We start from the raw sequence: 22204 nt of genomic DNA, 5'->3' as shown, positions 1-22204 counted from the left end.
TCAGGCCGCGGCGCGCGCGGTCTCGGTGTGGTCCTCGTAGATGCCCTGCGGGCGCTTGTGCTTGGGGTCGAAGGGCGGGCGGAGGGACCCCGTGGCCTTGAGGCGCGTGCCGCCGACGTCTATTTCGTACGTCCCGGCCTTGACGAAGCCCTTCACGCCGACCTCGGGGTGCTTGACGATCGCGAGGGCGACCTGGCCGCCGAGCGAGTGGGCGTAGTTGGCCGTCGTGACGTTGCCGACGAGCTCGCCGTCGCGCAGGACGGGCTCGTTCCCCCATATCGGCAGGTCCTCCTCGTGCGTGTGAAGGGCGACGACGCGCTGCTTCAGGGGCTCCTTCTTCAGCTTCGCGAGCGCGTCCTTGCCGATGAAGTCCTTGGACCAGTCGATGGTGAAGCCGAGGCCGGCCTCGAAGGGCGTCACGAAGGGGTCGAGCTCGTGGCCCCAGGCGCGGTAGGCCTTCTCCGTGCGAAGCGAATCGATGGCGTAGTAGCCGCAATCGCGGAGATCCGCGGACGGATGTTCGGCGGACGCCGCGTGGAGGCTGCGGTACACGTGGGCCGCGGACTCCACGGGCACGTAGAGCTCGAAGCCGAGCTCGCCGACGTAGGTGATGCGTTGCGCCCGCACGGAAGCCGCGTGGCCGATGTCGAGCGCCCGGGACGCGCCGAAGGGGAAGTCGTCGAAGACGGACGGCTGCGTCACGCAGGCCTTGAGGAGGTTGAGCGACTCGGGCCCCATGACCGCGAGCACCGCGAGCTGGTTCGAGACGTCGACGAGCGTCGCGTCGCCCGTCAAGTGGCGCCGGATCCAGTCGGCGTCGCGCGTCGCGCTGCCCGTGGGGCTGACGACGAGGAACTCGTCGTCGCCGAGCTTCGTCACCGTGCAGTCGCTCTCGTAGCCGCCGCCCTCGGCGTTGAGCATGCCCGTGTAGACAGCACGGTCCACGACGGACACGTCGCCGCAGCAGAGGCGCTGCATGCACGCTTCCGCATCGCGGCCTTTCACGAGCAGCTTCGCGAAGCTCGACACGTCGAAGAGCGCGACGTTCTCGCGGCAGTGCTGGGCCTCGGCCTTGGCGTACTTCATCCAGCCGGGCTTCGAGTCGATCTTGTGGTCGTGCTCGACCTCGTCGTCGCCCGGCGCGTAGTAGTTGACGCGCTCCCAGCCGAACTTCTGCCCGAACTTGGCCCCGTTGGCCTTGTGGGTCTCGTGGAGCGCCGTGAGCCGCAGGTTCCGCGCGGACTGGAGCTCGAGGCGCGGCCAAGGAAGCGCGTAATGGAGGCCTGGGCAGGAAAAGGGTGATTCAACCTCGCTTCAACATGAGTGTTTCGCGTGCACGCGTTCCAGAAAAAGGACCCACGCTTCGAGAGCGCTCCGAGGGATGATCGCTCGTCCAAAAATCAGCCGAAACGAGTGGAAAACGGCCGAGAGAGGAGCCTTTGAAGTTGGGCGTGTCGCAGCCGTTTCCCGCCCTGGTGGAGGCCCAACACCTCGGCGCAGCGGTCGCGCAGGAACTCGGGCGACCGGTGGAAGGCGCCGAAGCGGCGGATGTCCACGCCCCAGACGTCCCTCGACGGCTTCCCGTCGACGATCCACTCGCTCAGCGTCTGGCCGACGCCCGCGGCGTTCGCGATGCCCGCCGAGTTGAGCCCGGCGGCCACGAAGAAGTTCGAGACCTCGGGCGCCTCGCCCAGGATGTAATTGTTGTCTGGGGTGAACGCCTCGGGCCCGTTGAGGAACGACGTGATCTCCGCGTCCTCGAGCTTGGGCACGCGCTGGGTCGCGGGCTCGTAGACCGAAGAGTAAAAGTGCTCGAGGTCGTCGGGCAGAAGTCCGAAAGAAAAGTCCGAGGGCACCGCGCTCGTCCAGTCGCGCACGGGCCGCGCGTTCGGCTCGAAGCCGCCGACGAGGAGGCCCTCGCCCCACTCGCGGAAGTAGGTGAAGGAGTCGTTGTCGCGGTAAACCTGCGCCGAATCCGCGGTCTCGGGGGGTCCCGACCAAACTTTGAAATTCTCTAGCTCGGGCAAATCGAAGTCGATTCGGGTGATTTTTGGACGAATCGATTGCTCTCGTCGAGGTCTCGAAGCACAGCCGAAGCTCGTTTTTTTGTCACATTACTCTCACGTCGACGTCCATTGAAGTCGAGTTGAAGATTTGAGCTCGGCACGGGTGCTGGCCGGGAGCCCGGGGTGGACGCCCGGCATCTTGGCCGTCGTGCAGTAGAAGTGCTCGCAGCTGTGGAGCGGCACGTTCACGCCGGCCTTGCGCGCGACGTCGCGCGACCACTGGCCGCCGCAGAGCACGACCTTCTCCGCCGACATCCGGCGCCCGTCTTCCAGCGACACTCCGACGACGCGCTTGCGGCCCTGGTCGATGGACGCGAGCTGGAACTGGTCGACGGCGACGCCCTCGCAGATGTTGACGCCGCGCATGCGCGCGCCCTTGGCGAAGGCCATCGTGAGGTCCGTCGGCGACCTGCGAGATTTGACGGGGTCGGATTTCGTTTCCCGGCGAGATTCGACGAGGTCGGATTCCGTTTCCCGGCGAGATTTGCGCGAAATAAAACACTCCTCGACGCTGTCGGCGACCCGCTCCCGTCGCCGGGCAACCACAGGCCGCCGTGGAGGTCGTCCGTCTTGATGATCGTGTGGCCGTCGTGCGTCATCAGCGCGCCGCACTCGTCGGGCGTCAGCACCTCCGCCTCGAGGCCGTAGGACCGCGCGCGCGCCGAGTTGCGCTTGAGAAACTCCAAGCGCTCGCGCGTCGCCGCCGTCGTCAAGGAGCCGCACTGCTTGTAGCCCGTGTCGAGACCGGTTTCCAACTTCAGGGCCTCGTAGACGTCGGCCGCGGCCGCGGAGAGCTCCGTCTCGACCTTCGTCGCGCGCATCTGGCCCACGAGGCCGGCGGCGTGCCACGTCGTGCCGCTCGTCAGCTTGTGGCGCTCGAGGAGCACGACATCGTTCACGCCGCGCTGCGCGAGGTGGTAAGCTACCGACACCCCGATGATTCCGCCGCCGACGACGAGCACCTCGCACTTATCTGGCACCTCGGTGAGCGTCGCGTCGCTGCTGGAGAGCGCGCGGACGTTGCTGCCGGAGAGCGCGCGGCGCAGGAGCGGGCGGCCCAGTTTCATGCTGCGGAGTGCCATCTACGCAGTTACCTACAATACACGTGAGTTTTCGCTCTGCGCGTCAGCGGGACCGGGAGCGCTTCCCAAGTTTATGACGCTGGCGCGCGCGAGGTTCTCGCCGAAGCGAGCGAGCCAGAGGATTTCACAGGGCCACTTGCGCGAGTGTTGCCACATGCACGACGACGTCGGCGTCGGCGCGGCGAGTCGAGAAACCCGAGATAGAAACCCGCGAGCGCGCTTGGCCTCATTGCAGAGAAACGTGCCTTCAACCCAAAATTGTGCATTCATCCCTGCCCGATAGAGCACCGCTCCGGAGCTCCGCCGGCAGCGTAGATCTGGGATGGTAGCCGCTCCGCCGCCACCCCAGTAGAATCGCCATGCGGCGCTAGCGGTCCGGATGGGGATCGTTGCGCGCGGGAAAAGGCGGAGAGAACGGCTGCGCCTCGCCGTCCTCGCCGCGCTGGCCGCAACCGGCGCGGCGCAGGATGACTGCGCCTTCGCGGAGCACGTCGTGTCGAACGCGGTGACGGACGTCCAGTCGGTCGTCGCCGTCGACGTGGACGGCGACGCGGACGTCGACCTCGTCGTAGGCCGGCGCTCAGCCGTCGAACAGGTCGACTACTCGCTACAGTGGTTCGAGAACGACGGGGCGCAGTCCTACACCGACCGTGTGGTCACGGCGATCAATTCCGTCCGCGCCGTCGCGGCGGGCGACCTCGACGGCGACGGCGACGTGGACCTGTTCGCGGGCATCTTCGAGGACGACGCCGTCGCCTGGTACCGGAACGACGGGGCTGAGTTTTTTGCCGGCGTCCGCGGTGACGCGACTTACGTTCACTCCGGCTCCGCAGGTCCTTCACGGAGCTCGTGATCACGGCCGCCGCGGACGCGCCGCGCGACGTGCTGGTCGCCGACGTGAACGGCGACGCCGCGCTGGACGTCGTCGTCGCGTCCTACGGCGACGACAACGTCGTCTGGTGCGAGAACGACGGCTTCGAGTCCTTCACCGAGCGCGTCGTCTCGTCGCTCGTCGGCGGCGCGAACGCGGCCTTCGCGGCGGACGTCGACGGCGACGGCGACGTCGACCTCGTCGCCACCGCCTACCTCGACGAGAACCTCCTCTGGTTCGAGAACGACGGCTCCGAGTCCTTCGCCGGCGTCCCACAAAAGCAGACTCCTCACTCCGGCTCCTCACTCCGGCTCCTTACTTTCACTCCGGCTCCTCAGGTTCTTCACGGAGCGCGTCATCGCCGTCCAGGGCGCGTTCTCCGCCGTCGCGGTCGACGTCGACGGCGACGGCGACGTCGACGTCGTCGCGGGCGAGAGAGACGAGGACACGGTCGCGTGGTACGAGAACGACGGGTCCCAGTCCTTCACCAACAACGAGCTCACGCAGAGCTTGCTCGAGCCCTTCTCCGTCTCCGCCGCGGACATCGACGGCGACGGCCAGGTCGACGTGCTCGCCGCGGCGGCCACCGACAACGCCGTCAAATACTTTGAGAACGACGGCGCCGCCTCATTCACGGAATACGCGGTGACGACGACGGCGACCGAGGCGCGGAGCGTCGGCGCGGCCGACGTCGACGGCGACGGCGACCTCGACGTCGTCGTCGGCGCCTACGGCGACGGCGTCGCCGCGTGGTACGAGACGAGGCAGTGCGACCCGGCGTGCACGGCCGCGAACTTCATGGAGTACGTGATCTCGAACGCCGCGATGGGCGCCTCGTCCGTCTACGCGGCAGACGTCGACGGCGACGGCCTCGTGGACGTCCTGTCGGCGTCCGAGGACGACGACAGCGTCAACTGGTACGACGGCAGCGCGGGCTTCGCGGAGACAACCATCAGCGCGTCGTCGTCCGGCGCGCGGTCCGTCTTCGCGATCGACGTCGACGGCGACGGCGACGTCGACGTCCTGGCGGCGTCCGACGACGACGACACGGTCGCCTGGTTCGAGGGCGAGGCGTCGACTGACGACACCACTATAAACTTCTCGACGCGCGACATCACCAACTCGGCGGTCAACGCCATGCGCGTCTACGCGATCGACGTCGACGGCGACGGCGACGTCGACGCGCTCTCGGCGGCCCAGGGAGACGGGTCCGGGACCAACGACGAGGTCTCCTGGTACGAGAACGACGGCTCCCAGTCCTTCACCAAGCGCATCATCGACGACGACGCGTCGCACGCCTACGCCGTCTTCGCGATCGACGTCGACGGCGACGCGGACGTCGACGCGCTCTCCGCGGCGCAGTTCAGCAACGAGCTGCCCTGGTACGAGAACGACGGGTCCCAGTCCTTCGCCGAGCGTGAAACCATGAGCGAGTTTGACCAACTTGAAAAAGCAAATCGGCTGATTTTTGGACGACACGTGTCTGTGGCCCGACAAACACTCCGAATCCACAGGTCCTTTACGAAGCACACCATCACCACCATCGGCGACCAGTCGAAGCTCGACGTCTACGCGGTCGACCTCGACGGCGACGGCGACGTCGACGTGCTCTCCGCGGACTTCGACGACCCCGCGGTCTACTGGTACGAGAACGACGGGTCCCAGAGCTTCACCGACAAAATCATCGCGACGAACGTCTACGGCGCCTGGGCCGTCTTCGCGACGGACGTCGACGGCGACGGCGACGTCGACGCGATGGTCGCGGCCAACACCGCCGACACGATCGCGTGGTACGAGAACGACGGGACCCAGTCCGTTACCGGAGTCGTCGCACTTTTCTTCCTCCATCACTGCGGATCCACAGGTCCTTCACGGAGCACGTCCTGACGACGCTCGCCGACGGCGCCACCTCCATCTACGCGGCGGACCTCGACGGCGACGGCGACGTCGACCTCGTCTCCGCGGCGTCGACCCTCGACACCGTCGCCTGGTGGGCCAACGACTGCTACGTCGAGCCGCCGACGCCCGCGCCGACGCCGCGGCCGACGGTCGCCTGCGAGTCCATCTCCATCACCACGGAACACGTGGTCGACGACGGCCTGGTCGACCTCGAGGACGCGTTCGCGGCCGACGTCGACGGCGACGGCGACGTCGACCTGCTGCAGGCGTCCTACGGCGTCCAGACGGTCGCGTGGTACGAGAACGACGGGTCGCAGTCCTTCACGTCGCGTTTCATCGGGGCTTTCACCGCCGGCGCCGTTTCCGTCGTCGCCCTCGACGTCGACGGCGACGGCGACGTCGACGCGCTGGCGGGAGTCGCCGGGGAGGATCTGGTGGAATGGTGGGAGAACGACGGCTCCCAGTCCTTCAGCGGGCACCTCATCTCGGTCTCGTCCGAGGACGTCATGTGCGTCTTCGCCGCCGACGTCGACGGCGACGGCGACGAGGACGTCCTGTCGGCGTCCGAATACGACGACACGGTCGCGTGGTTCGAGAACGACGGCTCCGCGTCCTTCAACGAGCACCTCATCTCGACGCTCGTCAACGAGGCCAACTCCGTCTTCGCCATCGACGTCGACGGCGACGGCGACGTCGACGTGCTGGCCAGCTCCGGCAACGACAACTTCGTCGCGTGGTACGAGAACGACGGCGCCGAGGCCTTCTCGGACCGCGTCGTCACGCACGCGGCGGACCGCTTCGCCTTCGCGATCGACCTCGACGGCGACGGCGACGTCGACGCGCTGGCCGCGTCCTACGACATACCGCGGGTCGCGTGGTATGAGAACGACGGCTCCCAGTCCTTCACGGAGCGCGTCCTGTCGACGTCGCTGGCGGACGCCCGCGTGTTTGCGATGGACCTCAACGGCGACGGCGACCTGGACGTCGGGGCGGGGTCGTCGAGCGACGGCACGGTGATGCTCTTCGACAACGACGGGGCCGAGTCCTTCACTTCTTTCCCCGCGAGCGTCGGCGACGGCGTCGAGGCCATCTCCGGCGTAGACGTCGACGGCGACGGCGACGTCGACATCCTGCTGGCCCTCTCCGGGTCCCCGTACAGCAACCTCCAGTGGCGCGAGAACGCCTGCGAGACGTCCGCGCCGACGGCGTCAAAAACGCCGACGGCGACGCCGACGGCCTCGCCCATCCCGACGGTGACTTCGACGCCGACCGGCGCTCCGACGCCGCGGCCCACGGTGAATTGCGGCGACGCGAACTTCACGACGCCGCACATCATCACGACGCTCGCGGACTGGGCCCAGTCCGTCTTCGCGATCGACGTCGACGGCGACGGCGACGTCGACGTCCTGTCGGCGTCCGAGTCGGACGACACGGTGGCCTGGTACGAGAACGACGGCGCCCAGGCGTTCGCGCAGCGCCTCGTCACGACGCTCGCGGACGGCGGCGAGTGCGTCTACGCGATCGACGTCGACGGTGACGGCGACGTCGACGTGCTCTCGGCGTCCGACGAGGACGACACGGTGGCCTGGTACGAGAACGACGGGGCCCAGTCTGCTACCGGCGTCGTCGCACTTTTGTTCCTCCATCACTCCCGATCCACAGGTCCTTCACGGAGCGCGTCGTCACGTCGCTCGCCGACGGCGCCGTGTCCGTCTTCGCCGCCGACGTCGACGGCGACGGCGACGCGGACGTCCTGTCGGCGTCCTACTGGGACGACACGGTCGCGTGGTACGAGAACGACGGCTCCCAATCCTTCACGGGACGCATCGTCAGCACGCTCGCGGATAGCGCCGTCTTCGTCCGCGCGGCCGACGTCGACGGCGACGGCGGCGTCGACGTCGTCTCGGTGACCAACTGGGACGACACGTTCGCCTGGTACGAGAACGACGGGGCCCAGTCTGGTACCGGAGTCTTCGCAATGTTCTTCCTCCATCACTCCGGATCCACAGGTCCTTCACGGAGCGCGTCGTCACCACGCTCGCGGACGACGGCTCCTCCGCCAGCGTCGCGGACGTCGACGGCGACGGCGACGTCGACCTCGCGCTCACGACCAACACCGCCGACACGCTGGCCTGGTACGAGAACGACGGGGCGCAGTCCTTCTCCGAGCGGCTCGTCGCGAACGTCGTCAACGCGAAGTCCGTCGTCGTCGCCGACGGCGACGGCGACGGCGACGTCGACCTCTTCGTGGCCAGCGCTGGCGCGGTCGCCTGGTACGAGAACGACGGGTCCGAGTCCTTCGCCGCGCACACCATGGACGCGAGCCCGGCTGGCTTCTACTCGGTCTTCGCCATCGACGTCGACGGCGACGGAGACAGCGACGCGCTGACGGCGTCGACGACCTTCGACACGGTCGCGTGGTACGAGAACGCCTGCGAGCCAGCCCCGGTTCCGACGACCTTCTGCACGGCCGTCGCCTTTTCTACCCGAATCGTCACGACGCTGGCGGACAACGCCCGCAGCGTCTTCGCGATCGACGTCGACGGCGACGGCGACGTGGACGTCCTGTCGGCGTCCAAAGCGGACCACACGGTCGCGTGGTACGAGAACGACGGGTCCCAATCCTTCACGGAGCGCGTCGTCGAGGCGAACGCGGAATTTGCCTGGTCCGTCTACGCGATCGACGGCGACGGCGACGGCGACGTCGACGTCCTTTCGGCGTCCTACCAAGACGACACGATCGCGTGCTACGAGAACGACGGGGCCCAGTCTGGTACCAGAGCCTTCGCATTTTTGTTCCTCCATCACTCCCGATCCACAGGTCCTTCACGGAGCACGTCCTGACGACGCTCGCCGACGGCGCCCTGTCCGTCTTCGCCGCCGACGTCGACGACGACGGCGACGTGGACGTCCTGTCGGCGTCCTCCTCCGACGACACGGTGGCCTGGTTCGAGAACGACGGCTCCCAATCCTTCGCGGAACGCGTCATCTCAGACTCGGCGAACGGCGCTCGATGCGTCTACGCGACCGACGTCGACGGCGACGGCGACGTCGACGCTCTCGCGGCCGCCTACGACGGCAACTACGTCGCCTGGTACGAGAACGACGGGTCGCAGTCGTTCTCGGGGCTCACCGTCGCGTCCCCCGCGGTCGGCGCCATGTCGCTAAGCCCCGCGGACGTCGACGGGGACGGCGACGTCGACGTCGCCGTCGCGGCCGATACGGGCAATCTGCTGGCCTGGTACGAGAACGACGGGGGTCACTACGTCTTCACCCAGCGGCTCGTCAAGTACGTCAACAACGCCTACGCCGTCTCCGCCGTCGACGTCGACGGCGACGGCGACGTCGACGTCCTGGCGGCGTCCTACGGCGACCACACGGTCGCGTGGTACGAGAACGACGGGTCGCAGTCCTTCACGGAGACCATCATCACCGCCACGGCGGAGGCCGCCCAGGCCGTCTACGCGATCGAAGTTGACGGCGACGGCGACGTCGACGCGCTCTCGGCGTCGAGCAACGACGACACGGTCGCGTGGTACGAGAACGCCTGCTCGACGCTCGCGCCCAGCGCGTCGCCGTCCGCGAGCCTCCCGCCGACGGCCACGCCGGCGCCGACGACCTACTTCTTCGAGTCGACGCTCCGCGCGTACTACACCTTCGACGACGGGAACGCGACGGACGCGCTCGGCCGCTACAACGGGACGTCGTGGAAGGCCGGCATCGAGACGAAGCTCGAGGCCGTCGCCGGCCGCGACGGCACGGACGCCGTCGCCTTCGACGGCGCCGTCGTCCTCGAGTTCCCCCAGGCGCTCACGTCCGCGAACTGGCTCACGCAAACGTCGCTCGCGGGGACCCACGAGCGCACGATCTGCCTCTGGGCGCGCGTCGACGCCTGGGACGGCGGCTACCTCTTCGAGTACGGCGGCACCGGCCACGACGGGGCGTCCTTCGGCCTCAAGACGGCGCCGGGCTCCGAGGAGGGCAACGTGACGCTCGCGCTCCAGGGCGTCTACGAGACGACCGTCGACATCGAGGGCGACGGCGCGGCCATCGACTGGGCCGACTGGCACCACTACTGCGTGAGCTTCGGCGGGACGACGGTCACGCTCTCCTTCGACGGCCTCGCCGAGGCCGCCGTGGACGTGTTCCTCGACACGGAGGAGGCTTACCACCTCCGCCTCGGCGCGGACATCTTCCTCAACAACCACTTCACGGGCGCCCTCGACGAGCTCTACGTCTACGCGAGCGTCCTCGACGCGGCGGAGGTCGCCGTGCTCTACCAGGCGCTCGTCGCGCCGTCCGCCGCGCCGTCGCCCGCGCCGACGCGCGCGCCGACGGCGCCGCCGCCGCTCGTCGCCTACTACTCCTTCGACGGCGACAGCGCCAAGGACGACTTCGACGGCGACGGCGCGGGCACGATGGACGGGTCCATCACCGGCGCGACGGCGACGGCGGGCCCCTACGGCGGCGACGCGCTGTACTTCGACGGCGGCAACCGCTACGTGTCGTTCCCTCCCGACGTCACGGCGCACATCCTGGGGGCCAGCGAGCGCACGGTGTGCTGCTGGGCGGCCATCGACGCCTTCGACGAGGGCGCGCTCTTCTCCTACGGCGGCGGCGCCGACGGCCGCGAGTTCGGCCTCATGGCGCCGACGTCGCCGGGCGAGATCCGCTTCCAGGGCTTCGGCGGCGCCTACGACTACCAGGTCGAGCTCGCCGGCATGGACGACGGCAGCTGGCACCACTACTGCCTCGCCTACGACGGCGCCGCGTGGTCCATCTACTACGACGGGCTCATCGCCGAGACCGTGACCGCCGCGCTCGACACGAGCGCGGACTACGACTTCGCCGTCGGCAACCGCGACATCAAGGACGGCCAGTACGCGCTGACGGGCTCCGTCGACGAGGTCTACGTCTACCGGGTCGTCCTGGGCGCGGGCGAGGTCCTGGACCTCTACGACGCCGTGACGGGCGCGCCGACCATGACGTGGCCGCCGACGACGGTCGTCCCGAGCCTCGCGCCGAGCCTCCTGCCGGCGCCCGTACCGACGCCCGGAGCCGACGCCCGTACCGACGCCGGGGCCGACGCCCGTACCGACGCCGGGGCCGACGCCCGTACCGACGCCGCGGCCGACGCCGCGGCCGACGCCGCAACCGACGACGTCCGCGCCGAGCGCGCCGCCGAGCGCGCCCCCGACGCCGGAACCGTCGGCGTGCCCGACGACCTCGAACCCGCGCCGCCGCCGCGTCTCTGGAAACCCGGCGGAGAAGAAACGCGTCCTTGTAGGTCCTACGGGCCGACCACGCCACCGACGGCGGAGCCCGCGGCGGGTCCGACGCCCGAACCGACGCCCGAACCGACGCCCGAACCGACGCCCGAGCCGGTCCCCGTGCCGACGCCCGAGCCGAGCCCCGAGCCGACACCGGCACCGATCAGTCCGTCGGCGGCGCCGAGCGCGGCGCCGTCGCTCGCGCCAACGACGACGAGTCCGTCGGCGGCGCCGAGCGCGGCGCCGTCGCTCGCCCCGACGACGCCGCGCCGTCGCTCGCGCCGACGACGCCGAGTCCGTCGGCGGCGCCGAGCGCGGCGCCGTCGCTCGCGCCGACGACGACGAGTCCGTCGGCGGCGCCGAGCGCCGCGCCGTCGCTCGCGCCGTCGACGTCCGCGCCCAGCCTCGCGCTCGCGCCGACGCCCGCGCCGTCGCTCGCGCCGACGACGTCCGCGCCGACGCTCGCGCCGAGCGTCGCGCCCACCGCCGCGCCGTACCAGAGCTGCCCCGAGTCGCACCCGCTCCTCCTGCGGCGCCGGTTCCTGCCGGACGGCGCGAGCTGGGACGGCGTCACCGCGACCTTCACCCTCGACGAGGGCGACGGCGCGACGACCGTCGGCGCGGAGAGCGGCGCGCGGGACGACGTCCAGTACGAGTGCGTGCTCGACACGTACAACTGCTGGGACATCACGTACGAGTACGACGCCGACGACAGCTCGCGCAGCGTCGCGGTGTCCACGGTGGACGGGGACGCGATCGTCGTCCTCCTCGACGGGCGCACGCACTACTCGTTCTGCATCATCGACGGCGCCATCGTCCGCGAGCCGACGGCCGCGCCGACCGCGACGCCCGCGCCGAGCACGCGGCCGACCTACGCGCCGACCGCCTGCCCGAGCGTCGAGCCGTCGAACGCGCCGAGTACGTGCCCTTCCTACGTGCCGACCGCGGGCCCGACGCCGGAGTCGTCGTCCGCAGTCGAGCCGACGTCCGCGCCGGCGGCGCTCGCGCCGCGCCCGACGGCCTCCGGCGGCTACGTCGTCGGCTTCGGGGCGACGTTCGCGGGCCTCACGGTCGCGGACGCGGAGGCCTACAAGGACATCTTCCGGCAGGCGGTCGCGAACATCGTCGGCGTCTCGACGGAGTCGGTCTCCGTCGACTTTTCGTCGTCGAACCGCGACTACGGCTACGGCTACGGCTACGGCGATGACGGCTATGGCTACGGCGATGACGGCTACGGCTACGGCGATGACGGCTACGGCTACGGCTACGGAGGCTACGCCTACGGCGATGACGGCTACGGCTACGGCGACGACGGCGACGGCTACGGCGATGACGGCTACGGCTACGGCGATGACGGCTACGGCTATGGCTACGGAGGCTACGCCTACGGCGATGACGGCTACGGCTACGGCGATGACGGCTACGGCTACGACGACGCTCAGTACGGCGGCGACGACTACTCGATCGACGACTACTCGACGGACGACTACTACACGCCCAGCGATGACTACTCGACGGACGACGTCTCGACGGATGACTACACGCCCAGCGATGATTACTCGACGGACGACGTCTCGACGGACGACTACTCGACGGACGACGTCTCGACGGACGACTACACGCCCGGCGATGATTACTCGACGGACGACGTCTCCACGCCGACGGACGACTACTCGACGGATGACTATTCGACCGACGACTATTCGACCGACGACAACAATCCGTCGTACGCCTACGGCGATGACGGCTACGGCTACGGCTATTCAGCCTACGGCTACGGCTATTCAGCCTACGGCTACGGCTATTCAGCCTACGGCTACGGCTATTCAGCCTACGGCTATGGCGGCTACGGCTACGGCGACGATGGCGGCTACGGCTACGGCTACGGCTACGGGCGGCGTCAGCTCGAGGACGGCGCGTCCGTCGAAGCGAGCTTCGAGATCGCCGTCGAAAGCTCGGACGACGCCGAGGAGGTCCAAGGCGGCGTCGATGCGATAACCCCTTCGGACCTCGACGTGGCCGTCACGGAAGCCGCCGCCGACGACGACGCCGCGGCGGACGCGCTCAGCGAGGTGGCCACGACAGACCTCGAGGAGTCGACCGTCGTCGTCGTCGAGGCCGTCGACTACTACTATTACGACCACTACTACAACCTCGGCGGCTACGGCTATGGCGGCTACGGCTATGACGGCTACGGCTACGGCTACGGCTATGACGGAGTCGATTACGGCTACGAGACCGGCGCGTACGGTGACAATTTTTACAGTTACGAGTATTACGGGGACGCATACGGCGACGAGGTTGCATACGGCGACGACGAACCGACGGCCGTGCCCACGCTGTATCCCTCCCACTACTACTACGAGGAGTCCGGGGACGTTTACGGCAACGACGTCGATTACGGCTACCAGACCGGGGACTACAGCTACGCCGCGGAGGAACCGACGGCAGGGGACGTGTACGGCAACGACGTCGATTACGGCTACCAGACCGGGGACTACAGCTACGCCGTCGGTTCCTCCGTGCCCACGCGGTTTCCATCTTTCAATCCGTCCTTCAATCCGTCCTTCAATCCGTCCTTCAATCCGTCCTTCAATCCGTCGCTGAATCCGTCGTTCTCTCCGTCGCTCCATCCCACGACGGCCGTGCCGTCCGCGACGCCGACGTCCGCCGCGCCCACCGCCTACCCGTCGCCCGAATGTCCCGAGTCGTACCCGATCCTCGTGCGCCGGCGCTTCTTGCCGGACGGCGCGAGCTGGGACGGCGTCACCGTGACCTTCACCCTCGACGAGGACGGCACGACGATCCTCGGGTCGGAGAGCGGCGCGCGGGCCGACGTCGAGTACACCTGCGTGCTGGACACGAGCAACTGCTGGAGCGCGAACTACGAGTACGACACCGCGGACGGCTCGCGCAGCATCGAGGTGTCCACGGCGGACGGCGACGCGATCGTCACTCTCCTCGACGGCCGGACGCACTACTCGTTCTGCATCGTCGACGGCGCGATCGTCCGCGCGCCGACGGCCCCGCCGACCACGTCCGTCCCGCCGTCGGCGGCGCCGTCCAGCTGCCCCAGCGCGACTCCGTCGGCCGCGCCGACGACGGCCGCGCCGACGGCCGCGCCGACGGCCGCGCCGAGTGCGGCGCCAAGCTCGGGTCCCAGCTCGGGTCCCAGCGCGGCGCCGACGTCCGCGCCGACGGCCGCGCCGAGCCCCGCTCCCAGCGCTGCGCCATCGTCATCGCCGACCGCGAAACCGTCCCGAAGCCCCTCGCCGTCCCCGTCGACGTCGCCGACCAAGCGGCCGACCGTGCAGCGCGGGTCGCCGACGCTCGCCCCCCTCGCCCCCTCGCCGGCGCCGACCCTCGTCCCCACGTCGTCGTCGCCGAGCGCGGCGCCGACGCCCGTGCCCTGCGACGAGGTCGACGGCGTCCCCGCGCCGCCGACGCTCGAGTCCGCGACGTTCACGGACACGGGCGCGGAGGTCGCCGTGCGCCTCGACGCGCCGAGCGACCGCGGCGGCGCCGCGGCGGGCGTCGCGTTCCCCTGCGACGAGCTCCTCGAGTTCCCGGGCGCGAACGCGTCCGTCTGCGAGTGGATCGACGCCGCGCGCGTCGACGCGCTCGTGAGCGGCGCGGCGCTCCTCCCCGGCGACGAGCTCACGGTCAGGGGCGGCCTCCTGGCCCCGGCCTGCGAGGCCGGCGCCCGCTGCGACTGCTACGCGACGGCGAACGCGTCGTCCGCGGCCGTCGCCGCGCCGGAGACGCCGCTCGTGCCCGAGGCCGTGCTCCAGGGCCCCGACGTCGCCGCGGTCTGCGAGGCCGCGGGCCTCGTCATCGACGCGGAGCAGTCGACGGGCGGCGGCGGCCGGCCCTTGGCCTACGCCTGGAACGCGTCCGGCGCCGCGCGGCGCCGCGCCGGTTCTGCCGCGGCGGCGGCCGCCGCGCGGGCCGCGCTCGACAGCGCGGCCGCGGCGGCCGCGGGGGGCCGCCTCGAGCTGTCGAGCGCGGCGCTCGAGGCCGTCCACGCCGCGGGCTTCGGGCGCGTCGACGTGTCCGTGGCGCTGACGAACTTCCTCGGGGGCTCCGCGGTCTCCGACGTCCACTCGACGGCGCTCACGATCGCCGCGGTGCCGACGGTCGTCGTCGTCGGCGGGTCGTCCCAGGCCGTGGCGCCCGGCGCCGAGGCCAACGTCGAGGCCATCGGCTACGCGACGACCTGCGACGGGCGGTCCAGCGCGGACCGCGGCGTGTCCTACGCGTGGGCGCTCTTCGACGCGAACGGCGACGACACGGGGCTCGCGTCCGCGGCGAAGAACGAGCGCTACTTCAAGCTCGCGCCCTACGCGCTGACCGCGGGGTCGACCTACGGCCTCGTCGTCGCGGTCTTCGACGCGGTCAACGGCTACAACAGCACCGCGCGCGCGACGCTGTCGCCGGCCGTCGGCGCCGTCGTCGCCGCGGTCGCGGGCGGCCACCGGACCGTGCCCCAGGCGTCGACCTTGGTCGCCGACGCCTCGGCGAGCTACGACGAGTCGGACCCGGACGCGGTCCTCGCCTACGCCTGGTCCTGCGACGCGAACGCGTCCGCGGCGGGCGCGTGCGACCGCGCGATGTCCAACGCGGACGCGGCCGGCGCGCGGCTCGTCGTCGACGCGGCGGCCCTCACCGTCGGCGCCCTCGTCCTCGAGGTCACGGTGACGTCCGCGGGGGACAACCGCTCCGACGCGGCCGTCGTCGCCTACGACGTCCTCGCGTCGGACCCGCCGGCCGTCGCGGTCTCCGCGGACGCCGTGGCCAACGCGGCGCTCAAGCTCACGCTCCGGGGCGCCGTCGCCGACGAGGGCGGGCTCCGCCGGGGCCGCGTCGTCAACGCGACCTGGTCCCTCGTCGCGGGCGCCCTCGCCGGCGGCGCGGCCCTCGGCGACGCCGCGCGGACGCGGCTCGCCGCGGCGTGGGCGGCCGGCGCGGACGCGGCGGCGCACGACCTCGTGCTGCCCCCGCACGCCCTCGTCGCCGGCGCGACCTACGCCTTCCGCCTCGAGGCCGCCTTCGCCGACGACGCGGCCGCCGTCGGCGCCGCGGAGGTTGTGGTGGCCGTCGCGACCCCGCCGCGCGCGGGCGTCCTAAACGTCGCGCCGGCGGCGGGCGTCGCGCTCACGACGCTCTTCGAGCTCACGGCGAGCCTCTGGGTCGCCGACGCGCCGCCGCTGCGCTACCGCTTCCGCGCCGCCGACGACTTGTTGAGCGCGTACGCGCTCGAGCCGGCGCTCGCGGGCGCGCTGCTCCCCGCGGGCGCCGCGGCCGTCTACGGCGACGCGCGCGACGCGCTCGGCGCCGTCGCGACGGCCGAGGCGCCCGTTTTTGTCGAGGCGACGGCCCTCGCCGGCGCGGCGCTCGCGAACGCGACGGCGGCGGCGCTGGGCGACGCGTTCGCGTTCGACTCGCTCGACGGCGTCTGCATGGCTGTCGCCGCGGCCGCGGGCGCCGCGGCGAACGACAGCGCCGTGCTCGGCGATCTGGTCGACGCCATGGCGCGGGCGACGGGCGACTACGTGGACGCGGGCGACCGGGGGCTCGTGGAGCAGGCGCTCGTGGCGCTGGCGGCGCCCGTCAACGCCGCGCCGAGAGTGTTGGGCGAGGCGTCCGCGCGGACGGCCCTGGGCCTCGTCGCGGGCCTCGCCGACGCGTTGGAGGCCGGGGGCCTGGGCGGGGGCGTCACGGCGTCGCCGGAGGCGACCGCGGCCATCTTCTCCGCGCTCCTGGGCTCCGCGCTCTTCGCCCGCGGCAACGCGTCGGACGCGACCGTGCTCATGGCCGCCGTCGACGCGCTCGCCGCGGCGCAGACGGCGACGCTCGTCGCGGACGAGGACGCCGTGGGCACGAACGCGTCCGCCTACAAGTCGTCGAACCGCGTCGCGTCCGGCGCCGCGGCGCTGACCGCGGGCCGGTCGTCCGCGGCCGCGACCGTCGGCGCCGCGGCCGCGCTGTCCGAGTTCGCGGCGGACCCGCACACGCCGGGCAGCGGCAACGTCGTCGTGCGCTACGCCGCGGACGGCGCCGCCGCCGCGACGCTGTCCATCCCCGTCGACGCGCGGCCGGAGCGCCGCCGCCTGGAGGCCGGCGCGAACGCGACGCTCCGGCTGAGCTGCCCCTGGGGCTTCTACGGCAACGTGAGCGGCGCCTGCGACGACGGCGAGGTCTTCGCCTTCGCCTGCGACGGCGACCGCGTGGACTACGACGTCGACTGCGCCGAATACGACGGCGCGGGCTGCGGCGTCTGGGACGACGGCGCGGGCGCCTGGGACGACGCGAGCTGCGCGGTCGTCGAAGACGCGTCCGGCGCCGTGACCTGCGCCTGCAACGTCACGGCGGACGGCGACGACTACGGCGCCGTCGAGCGCTACACGCTGGCGGAGGCCTACGCGAACGAGTTCTTAGGCGAGATCAACTTCGCGCGGTCGCTCTACATGTTCGTCTGCCTCTCCGTGCTCCTCGGCGGCGCGGCGCTCCTCGCGTTGTCGGGCGCGGTCATGGACGTGCGGTCGGCGAAGCGCCGCGAGGCCGCGGCGCGCAAGGCCATGTACCGCCTGTCGCGGCGGACGCCTGTGTGGAATTCAACCACTGGTTCGGGGGGGCCCCACCAAACTTCAGAAGTCTCTCGCTCGGTCGAATCGACGTCGATTCGGCTGATTTTTGGACGAATCGATTGCTCTCGTCGAGTTCTCGAAGCACAGCCGAAGAGCTTGCGTCGAAACTGTCGCATGTGCGCACATTGAAGTCGGGTTGAAGATTTGAATTCCACGCAGGCGGACGCTCGCGCCCACGTTCGACGAAACGAGAATCGAGGCCTTCGCCGAGGAGACCCTGGGGTCCTACGACGGGTCCCTGCGGACGATCTGAAAGGCGCTCTGCCACGAGCACGTGCTGTTGTCCATCCCGATGCGCTACGACCCGCTGAAGCCGCGCGTCGTCCGCTGGTTCGTCATCGGCTTTCTGACGCACGTGCTCCTCGCGGAGCTGGCCTTCGCCCTCGTCATCTCCTCGCCGGACCCGGGCTGCAGCAACCAGGAGGCGCGGGAGCCCTGCGAGGCCCTCGAGTACAACCTGGACGCGTCGCGGGCCTGCGGCTGGGACGAGGGCTCGGGCGAGTGCTACGCGCGCGAGCCCGACGGCCAGTTCACGCTGAACCACATCATCGTCGTCACGGCCTGCCTCATGCTCTTCGAGCCCGTGCGCAAGTACGTCGACGACGTGAGCTCCGAGGTGCTCTGCCGCTGGCGCGACCTCGAGCCGTGGGGCGGAGAGCGCGTCCGCGACGCCGGCAGCGGCGCGCCGCCCGTCGCGGACTGGCGCGAGACCGAGGCGGGCCGCCCCGCGGCGGCGGACGGCGACGGCGACCACCTCCTCTTCGACGACGAGCCCTGGGACGTCCACGCGGACGGCGCGAACGTCGTCATCGACTTCGCCGAGGCCGAGGCCCCGGCGCCCGCGCCCGCGGCGGCCCCGCCCGCGCCCGAGGCACCCGTGGCGGCCCCGGCGGCCCCGGCGTTCGCCGCGCTCTCGGACGCGCTCGCGGACGCGCCGCCGCCCGCGCCCGCGGTCGCGCTCCGCGTCGTGCGGCGCGCGCCGTCCGCGGCCGCGGCCGCGCCCGCCGAGGCGCCCGCCGCCGCGCCCGCCGCCTCGCCGCCGCCGCCGCCGCCGGGGTCCCCGGAGAGCCCCGCGGTCGCGATCCGCGTCGTGCGGCGGCCCGGCGACTCGCCCGGCGGCGGCTCCGCCGCGATGCTCAAGCTCGACCTCGACGGCGCGCGGTACTCGCCGCCCGCGTCGCCGTCGTCGCCGTCGTCGCCCGCGTCGTCGACGCGAGGCCGCAGGAGCCCGGCCCGCTCCAAGGCGAAGCGCGCGTCCGAGCTCTACCACACGCTGACGCACAAGAGCAGCTCGCGGTCGCGGCGGACGAGCGACGTGTCGCTGCCCGACCCGTCGCTCCTCGACGACGGCGGCGGCGACTCGGACGGCGACAGCTCCGACGACGAGTCGATCCAGCTCCTCGACGCGGCCCAGGCGGCGGCCTGCGTGCTGCGGCGCCGAGACGAGCTGCGCGAGGCGTCGCGCTTCGCCAAGGCCCGGGGCATGGGCCACGCGCGGCGGCGCCTCGCGGACATGGAGGCCAAGCTCCTGGAGAAGTGGGGCTTCAGCGAGGACCGGGACGCCTTCGAGGAGAACGTGGCGGCCGTGCTCAAGCGCCACGAGCGCGTCGCGCGGCGCTGGGTCGCGGCCGTGGACCGCATCGAGGGCGTGAGCCACGCGTACGAGCGCAAGGTCGCGCGCGTCGTCGCCTACGCGCGCACGGAGTGGCTCACGCGCCGCGAGTGGCGCATCTACCTGCGGGGCTACTACCAGGTCGGCGCGGACGTCGGCGGGTCCGCGTCCGAGACCGCCGCGCAGCGGCGCAAGCCCGTGCCGCGGCGCGCGTTCGTCCTGTCGTGGCTCGGCGCGCTCGGCGCCTACGCGCTGAGCTTCGCGTATTTGCTGCAGCGAGCGACGGCCTGGGGCCGGCGGCTGACGCTCGTGTGGATCGAGGACGCGCTCTTCTGCGTCTGGTTCGAGTACGCGGTGCTGGAGACGCTGCGCGTGCTGCTGACCTTCGTGGTGCTGCCCATGTTCCTGCAGCACCGCATGCGGTCCGCGGAGATGCGGAAGATGCGGCGCTTCCCGTTCTCCGAGCGGTTCTTGGACAGCCCCGTCGCGCGGGTGCTGGCCGCGCGGCCGGACCTCGCGCGGTCGAAGCACCTCGCGACGCGGTTCTACGACCGCGAGACCGTGCTCGACGACCTGGAGGCGCACGGGCCCGTGCTGGAGCGCTTCGTCAAGGCGCGCTACTCCATCTTCGTCGTCACCGCGGGCACGTTCCTGCTGATCCCCGAGTTCATGCAGGACGTCGTCTTCGCGGAGGTCTGCGACCTGTTGCCGTACCTGACGTCGAAGCTGCTGCGCGGCTTCATCGAGTTCGACTCCGTCGGCGGCCGCCGCCAGGGCAGCGGCGCCGCCGTCGTGTCCATCGCGCTCCTGGCCGTGCTGCTCTCCGTCTTCTTCGCGTTCAACCTCATCCGCTGGGTCGACGAGCGGATCCTCTGCACGACGACGCCGACGCCGGACGCCGCGCTCGACAAGGAGGAAACGGTCGCGCCGCTGCCGCGCCTCGAAATCGGGCCGCCGGAGGAGGCGGGCGCGGACCTCTTCGCCGCGCCGCGCGAGGTCGCGCCGCGCGACGACGCGGGGGCGCCCGCGCCCGGCGGCGACGCCCAGGACGTGCCCGACGACGGCGGCGACGTCGTCGCGGCCGCGGAAATCTAACGGTGAGGCATAATCAGAGTAGGGGGCGCAAAAAGAAGACGACGGAGGAGGGCGGGGCTCAGGCGGCGGCGTCGGGCGGTGGCAGCGCGCGCGCGGCGTCGTCCGCGACGTGGAGCTCGACGACGTCGGAGCTGATGGCGTCGCCGATGGCGGCGTAGGTCATGCTCGCGGCGTCGACGCCGCCGCCGACGAGCTCCTTGACGATGCCCGCGGCGAGCGTCACGGAGCCGCAGGCCGCGCCCACGGCGAAGACGGCCGCGACGGTCACGGTCGCCACGGGCACGAGCACGGCGCCCGACGCGATCTTGATGCAGCCGCGCGAGCACGACGCGCGCGCGTCGCCGCGCGGGCGCCGCGAGAACGCGGGCGTCGGTAGCGGCGGCGCGGCCGGCGGCGGCGCCGCGCGGTCCGCGGCGTCGCCCGCGCGCGGCGGCGGCGGCGGCGGCAGGCCCCGCGGCGGCGGCGGGCCGGCGACGGCCGCCGCCGACGCACTCGCCGGCGCGAGCGGCGCGGCCGGCGGCGGCGGCGCGACCTGCGGCGCGGAGCAGCCGCCGAGCGCGTCCCACGCGGGCGCCGCGGCGCCGGAGAGGGCGTCGGCGACGCCCGCGGCGACCTCGGCGCCGCCCGTCGCGACCTCGGCCAGCGAGCTCGCCGCGCCCCCGAGGACCGCGCCGACGGCGCCGACGGCGAACGCGCCGAGCATCAACGCGCCCGCTCCCGCGGGGCCGGACCGGAGCGCGCGCTCCGCGCCGGGGAGCACGTTGCCCTCGATCCAGCGCCGCCGCCGGGCCGCGGCGCCGTAGGCCGCGTCCGTGCGCACCTGGCGCTCGAAGGCCTCGCGGCAGCCGTCGCGGTCGAGGCACCGCTCGTCGCCGCAGTACGCGCACGAGAAGTAGTCGCGGCTCGCGGGGCTCCCGCGGCGCGCCACGGCCCAGTCGTAGATGCGCTCCCGCAGCGCGTCCTGGGGCTCCAGGGCCCCGTCCGCGAGCGCCGCGCCCGTCATCGGCGACGTCAGCCGCTGCGCGAACCAGCGCGTAATCGCGAGGCGCTCGTAGACGTGGCCGTCGCTCGCGCGCACGGGGTCGCGCATCATCGTGTAGGTGATGGGGCAGAACAGCTCGTCCGGCAGGTCGTCGTCGTCCTCGACGGGCGGCGCGGCGTCCTCGGCGGGCGGCGCGGCGGCGGTGGTGGAGTGTTGGGGGTTGGAGCCGGGCACGGGCTCGGGCCCGGCCTCGCACGCGTCGCCGAGGGTCGTGAGGATGGCGGCCCCTTCGAGGGCGCTGCCGTCGGGCGGCGGGGAGCCGGCGCCGCCCGCGCTCCCGCAGGCGCAGGCGCAGCTGGGCGGCTCCATGTCGTGGAGAGGCTGGTCCCAGGACTCCTGAGTGGCCTCAACATTGGCATCAACGATGCTTCAACATGCCGCTCTCCGCGGTGGCGTAGGCCGACCGCCCCCCTCGCTTCCCTCGCTTCCGCTTGGCGCATGCTTTACGCGGCGCGCTAGTCGTCCCAGCTCGGGACCTGGTCGTAGCGGTAGTCCGGCCATCGGCGGAACGCGCCCCACCTGCGCGCGGGCGCCGCGTCTCTTTCCGCGGCCGCGCGCGGCGCGGGCGCCGCCGGCGCGCAGGTTGAAGGCGGCGTAGCTGCCCGGCACGAAGGCTGCGC

At 71.6% G+C, this 22204-nt stretch overlaps 2 protein-coding genes across 2 annotated transcripts; one reads left to right on the top strand and one right to left on the bottom strand.

The window, feature by feature from the left end:
* SDH2 (hypothetical protein) lies at positions 1 to 3133 on the bottom strand (the record flags this gene model as incomplete). Its single annotated transcript, XM_009042168.1, has 4 exons — positions 1 to 1308; positions 1491 to 1982; positions 2196 to 2475; positions 2589 to 3133. The coding sequence occupies 4 exons, from the start codon at positions 3131 to 3133 to the stop codon at positions 1 to 3; spliced, it is 2625 nt and encodes an 874-aa protein (XP_009040416.1).
* A 394-nt stretch (positions 3134 to 3527) lies between these two features.
* On the top strand, positions 3528 to 21345 carry AURANDRAFT_66877 (hypothetical protein; the record flags this gene model as incomplete). Its single annotated transcript, XM_009042203.1, has 14 exons — positions 3528 to 3907; positions 3982 to 4275; positions 4358 to 5422; positions 5534 to 5830; positions 5884 to 7506; positions 7581 to 7898; positions 7928 to 8686; positions 8740 to 10960; positions 11356 to 14196; positions 14256 to 14474; positions 14503 to 17793; positions 17995 to 18012; positions 18092 to 20518; positions 20701 to 21345. The coding sequence occupies 14 exons, from the start codon at positions 3528 to 3530 to the stop codon at positions 21343 to 21345; spliced, it is 16398 nt and encodes a 5465-aa protein (XP_009040451.1).
* Between the last annotated feature and the right edge of the window lie 859 nt (positions 21346 to 22204).

This window comes from Aureococcus anophagefferens (genome assembly GCF_000186865.1).
Source record: "Aureococcus anophagefferens unplaced genomic scaffold AURANscaffold_28, whole genome shotgun sequence".
NCBI lineage: Eukaryota > Pelagophyceae > Pelagomonadales > Pelagomonadaceae > Aureococcus > Aureococcus anophagefferens.
This window is presented reverse-complemented; position numbering and strand designations above follow the sequence as displayed.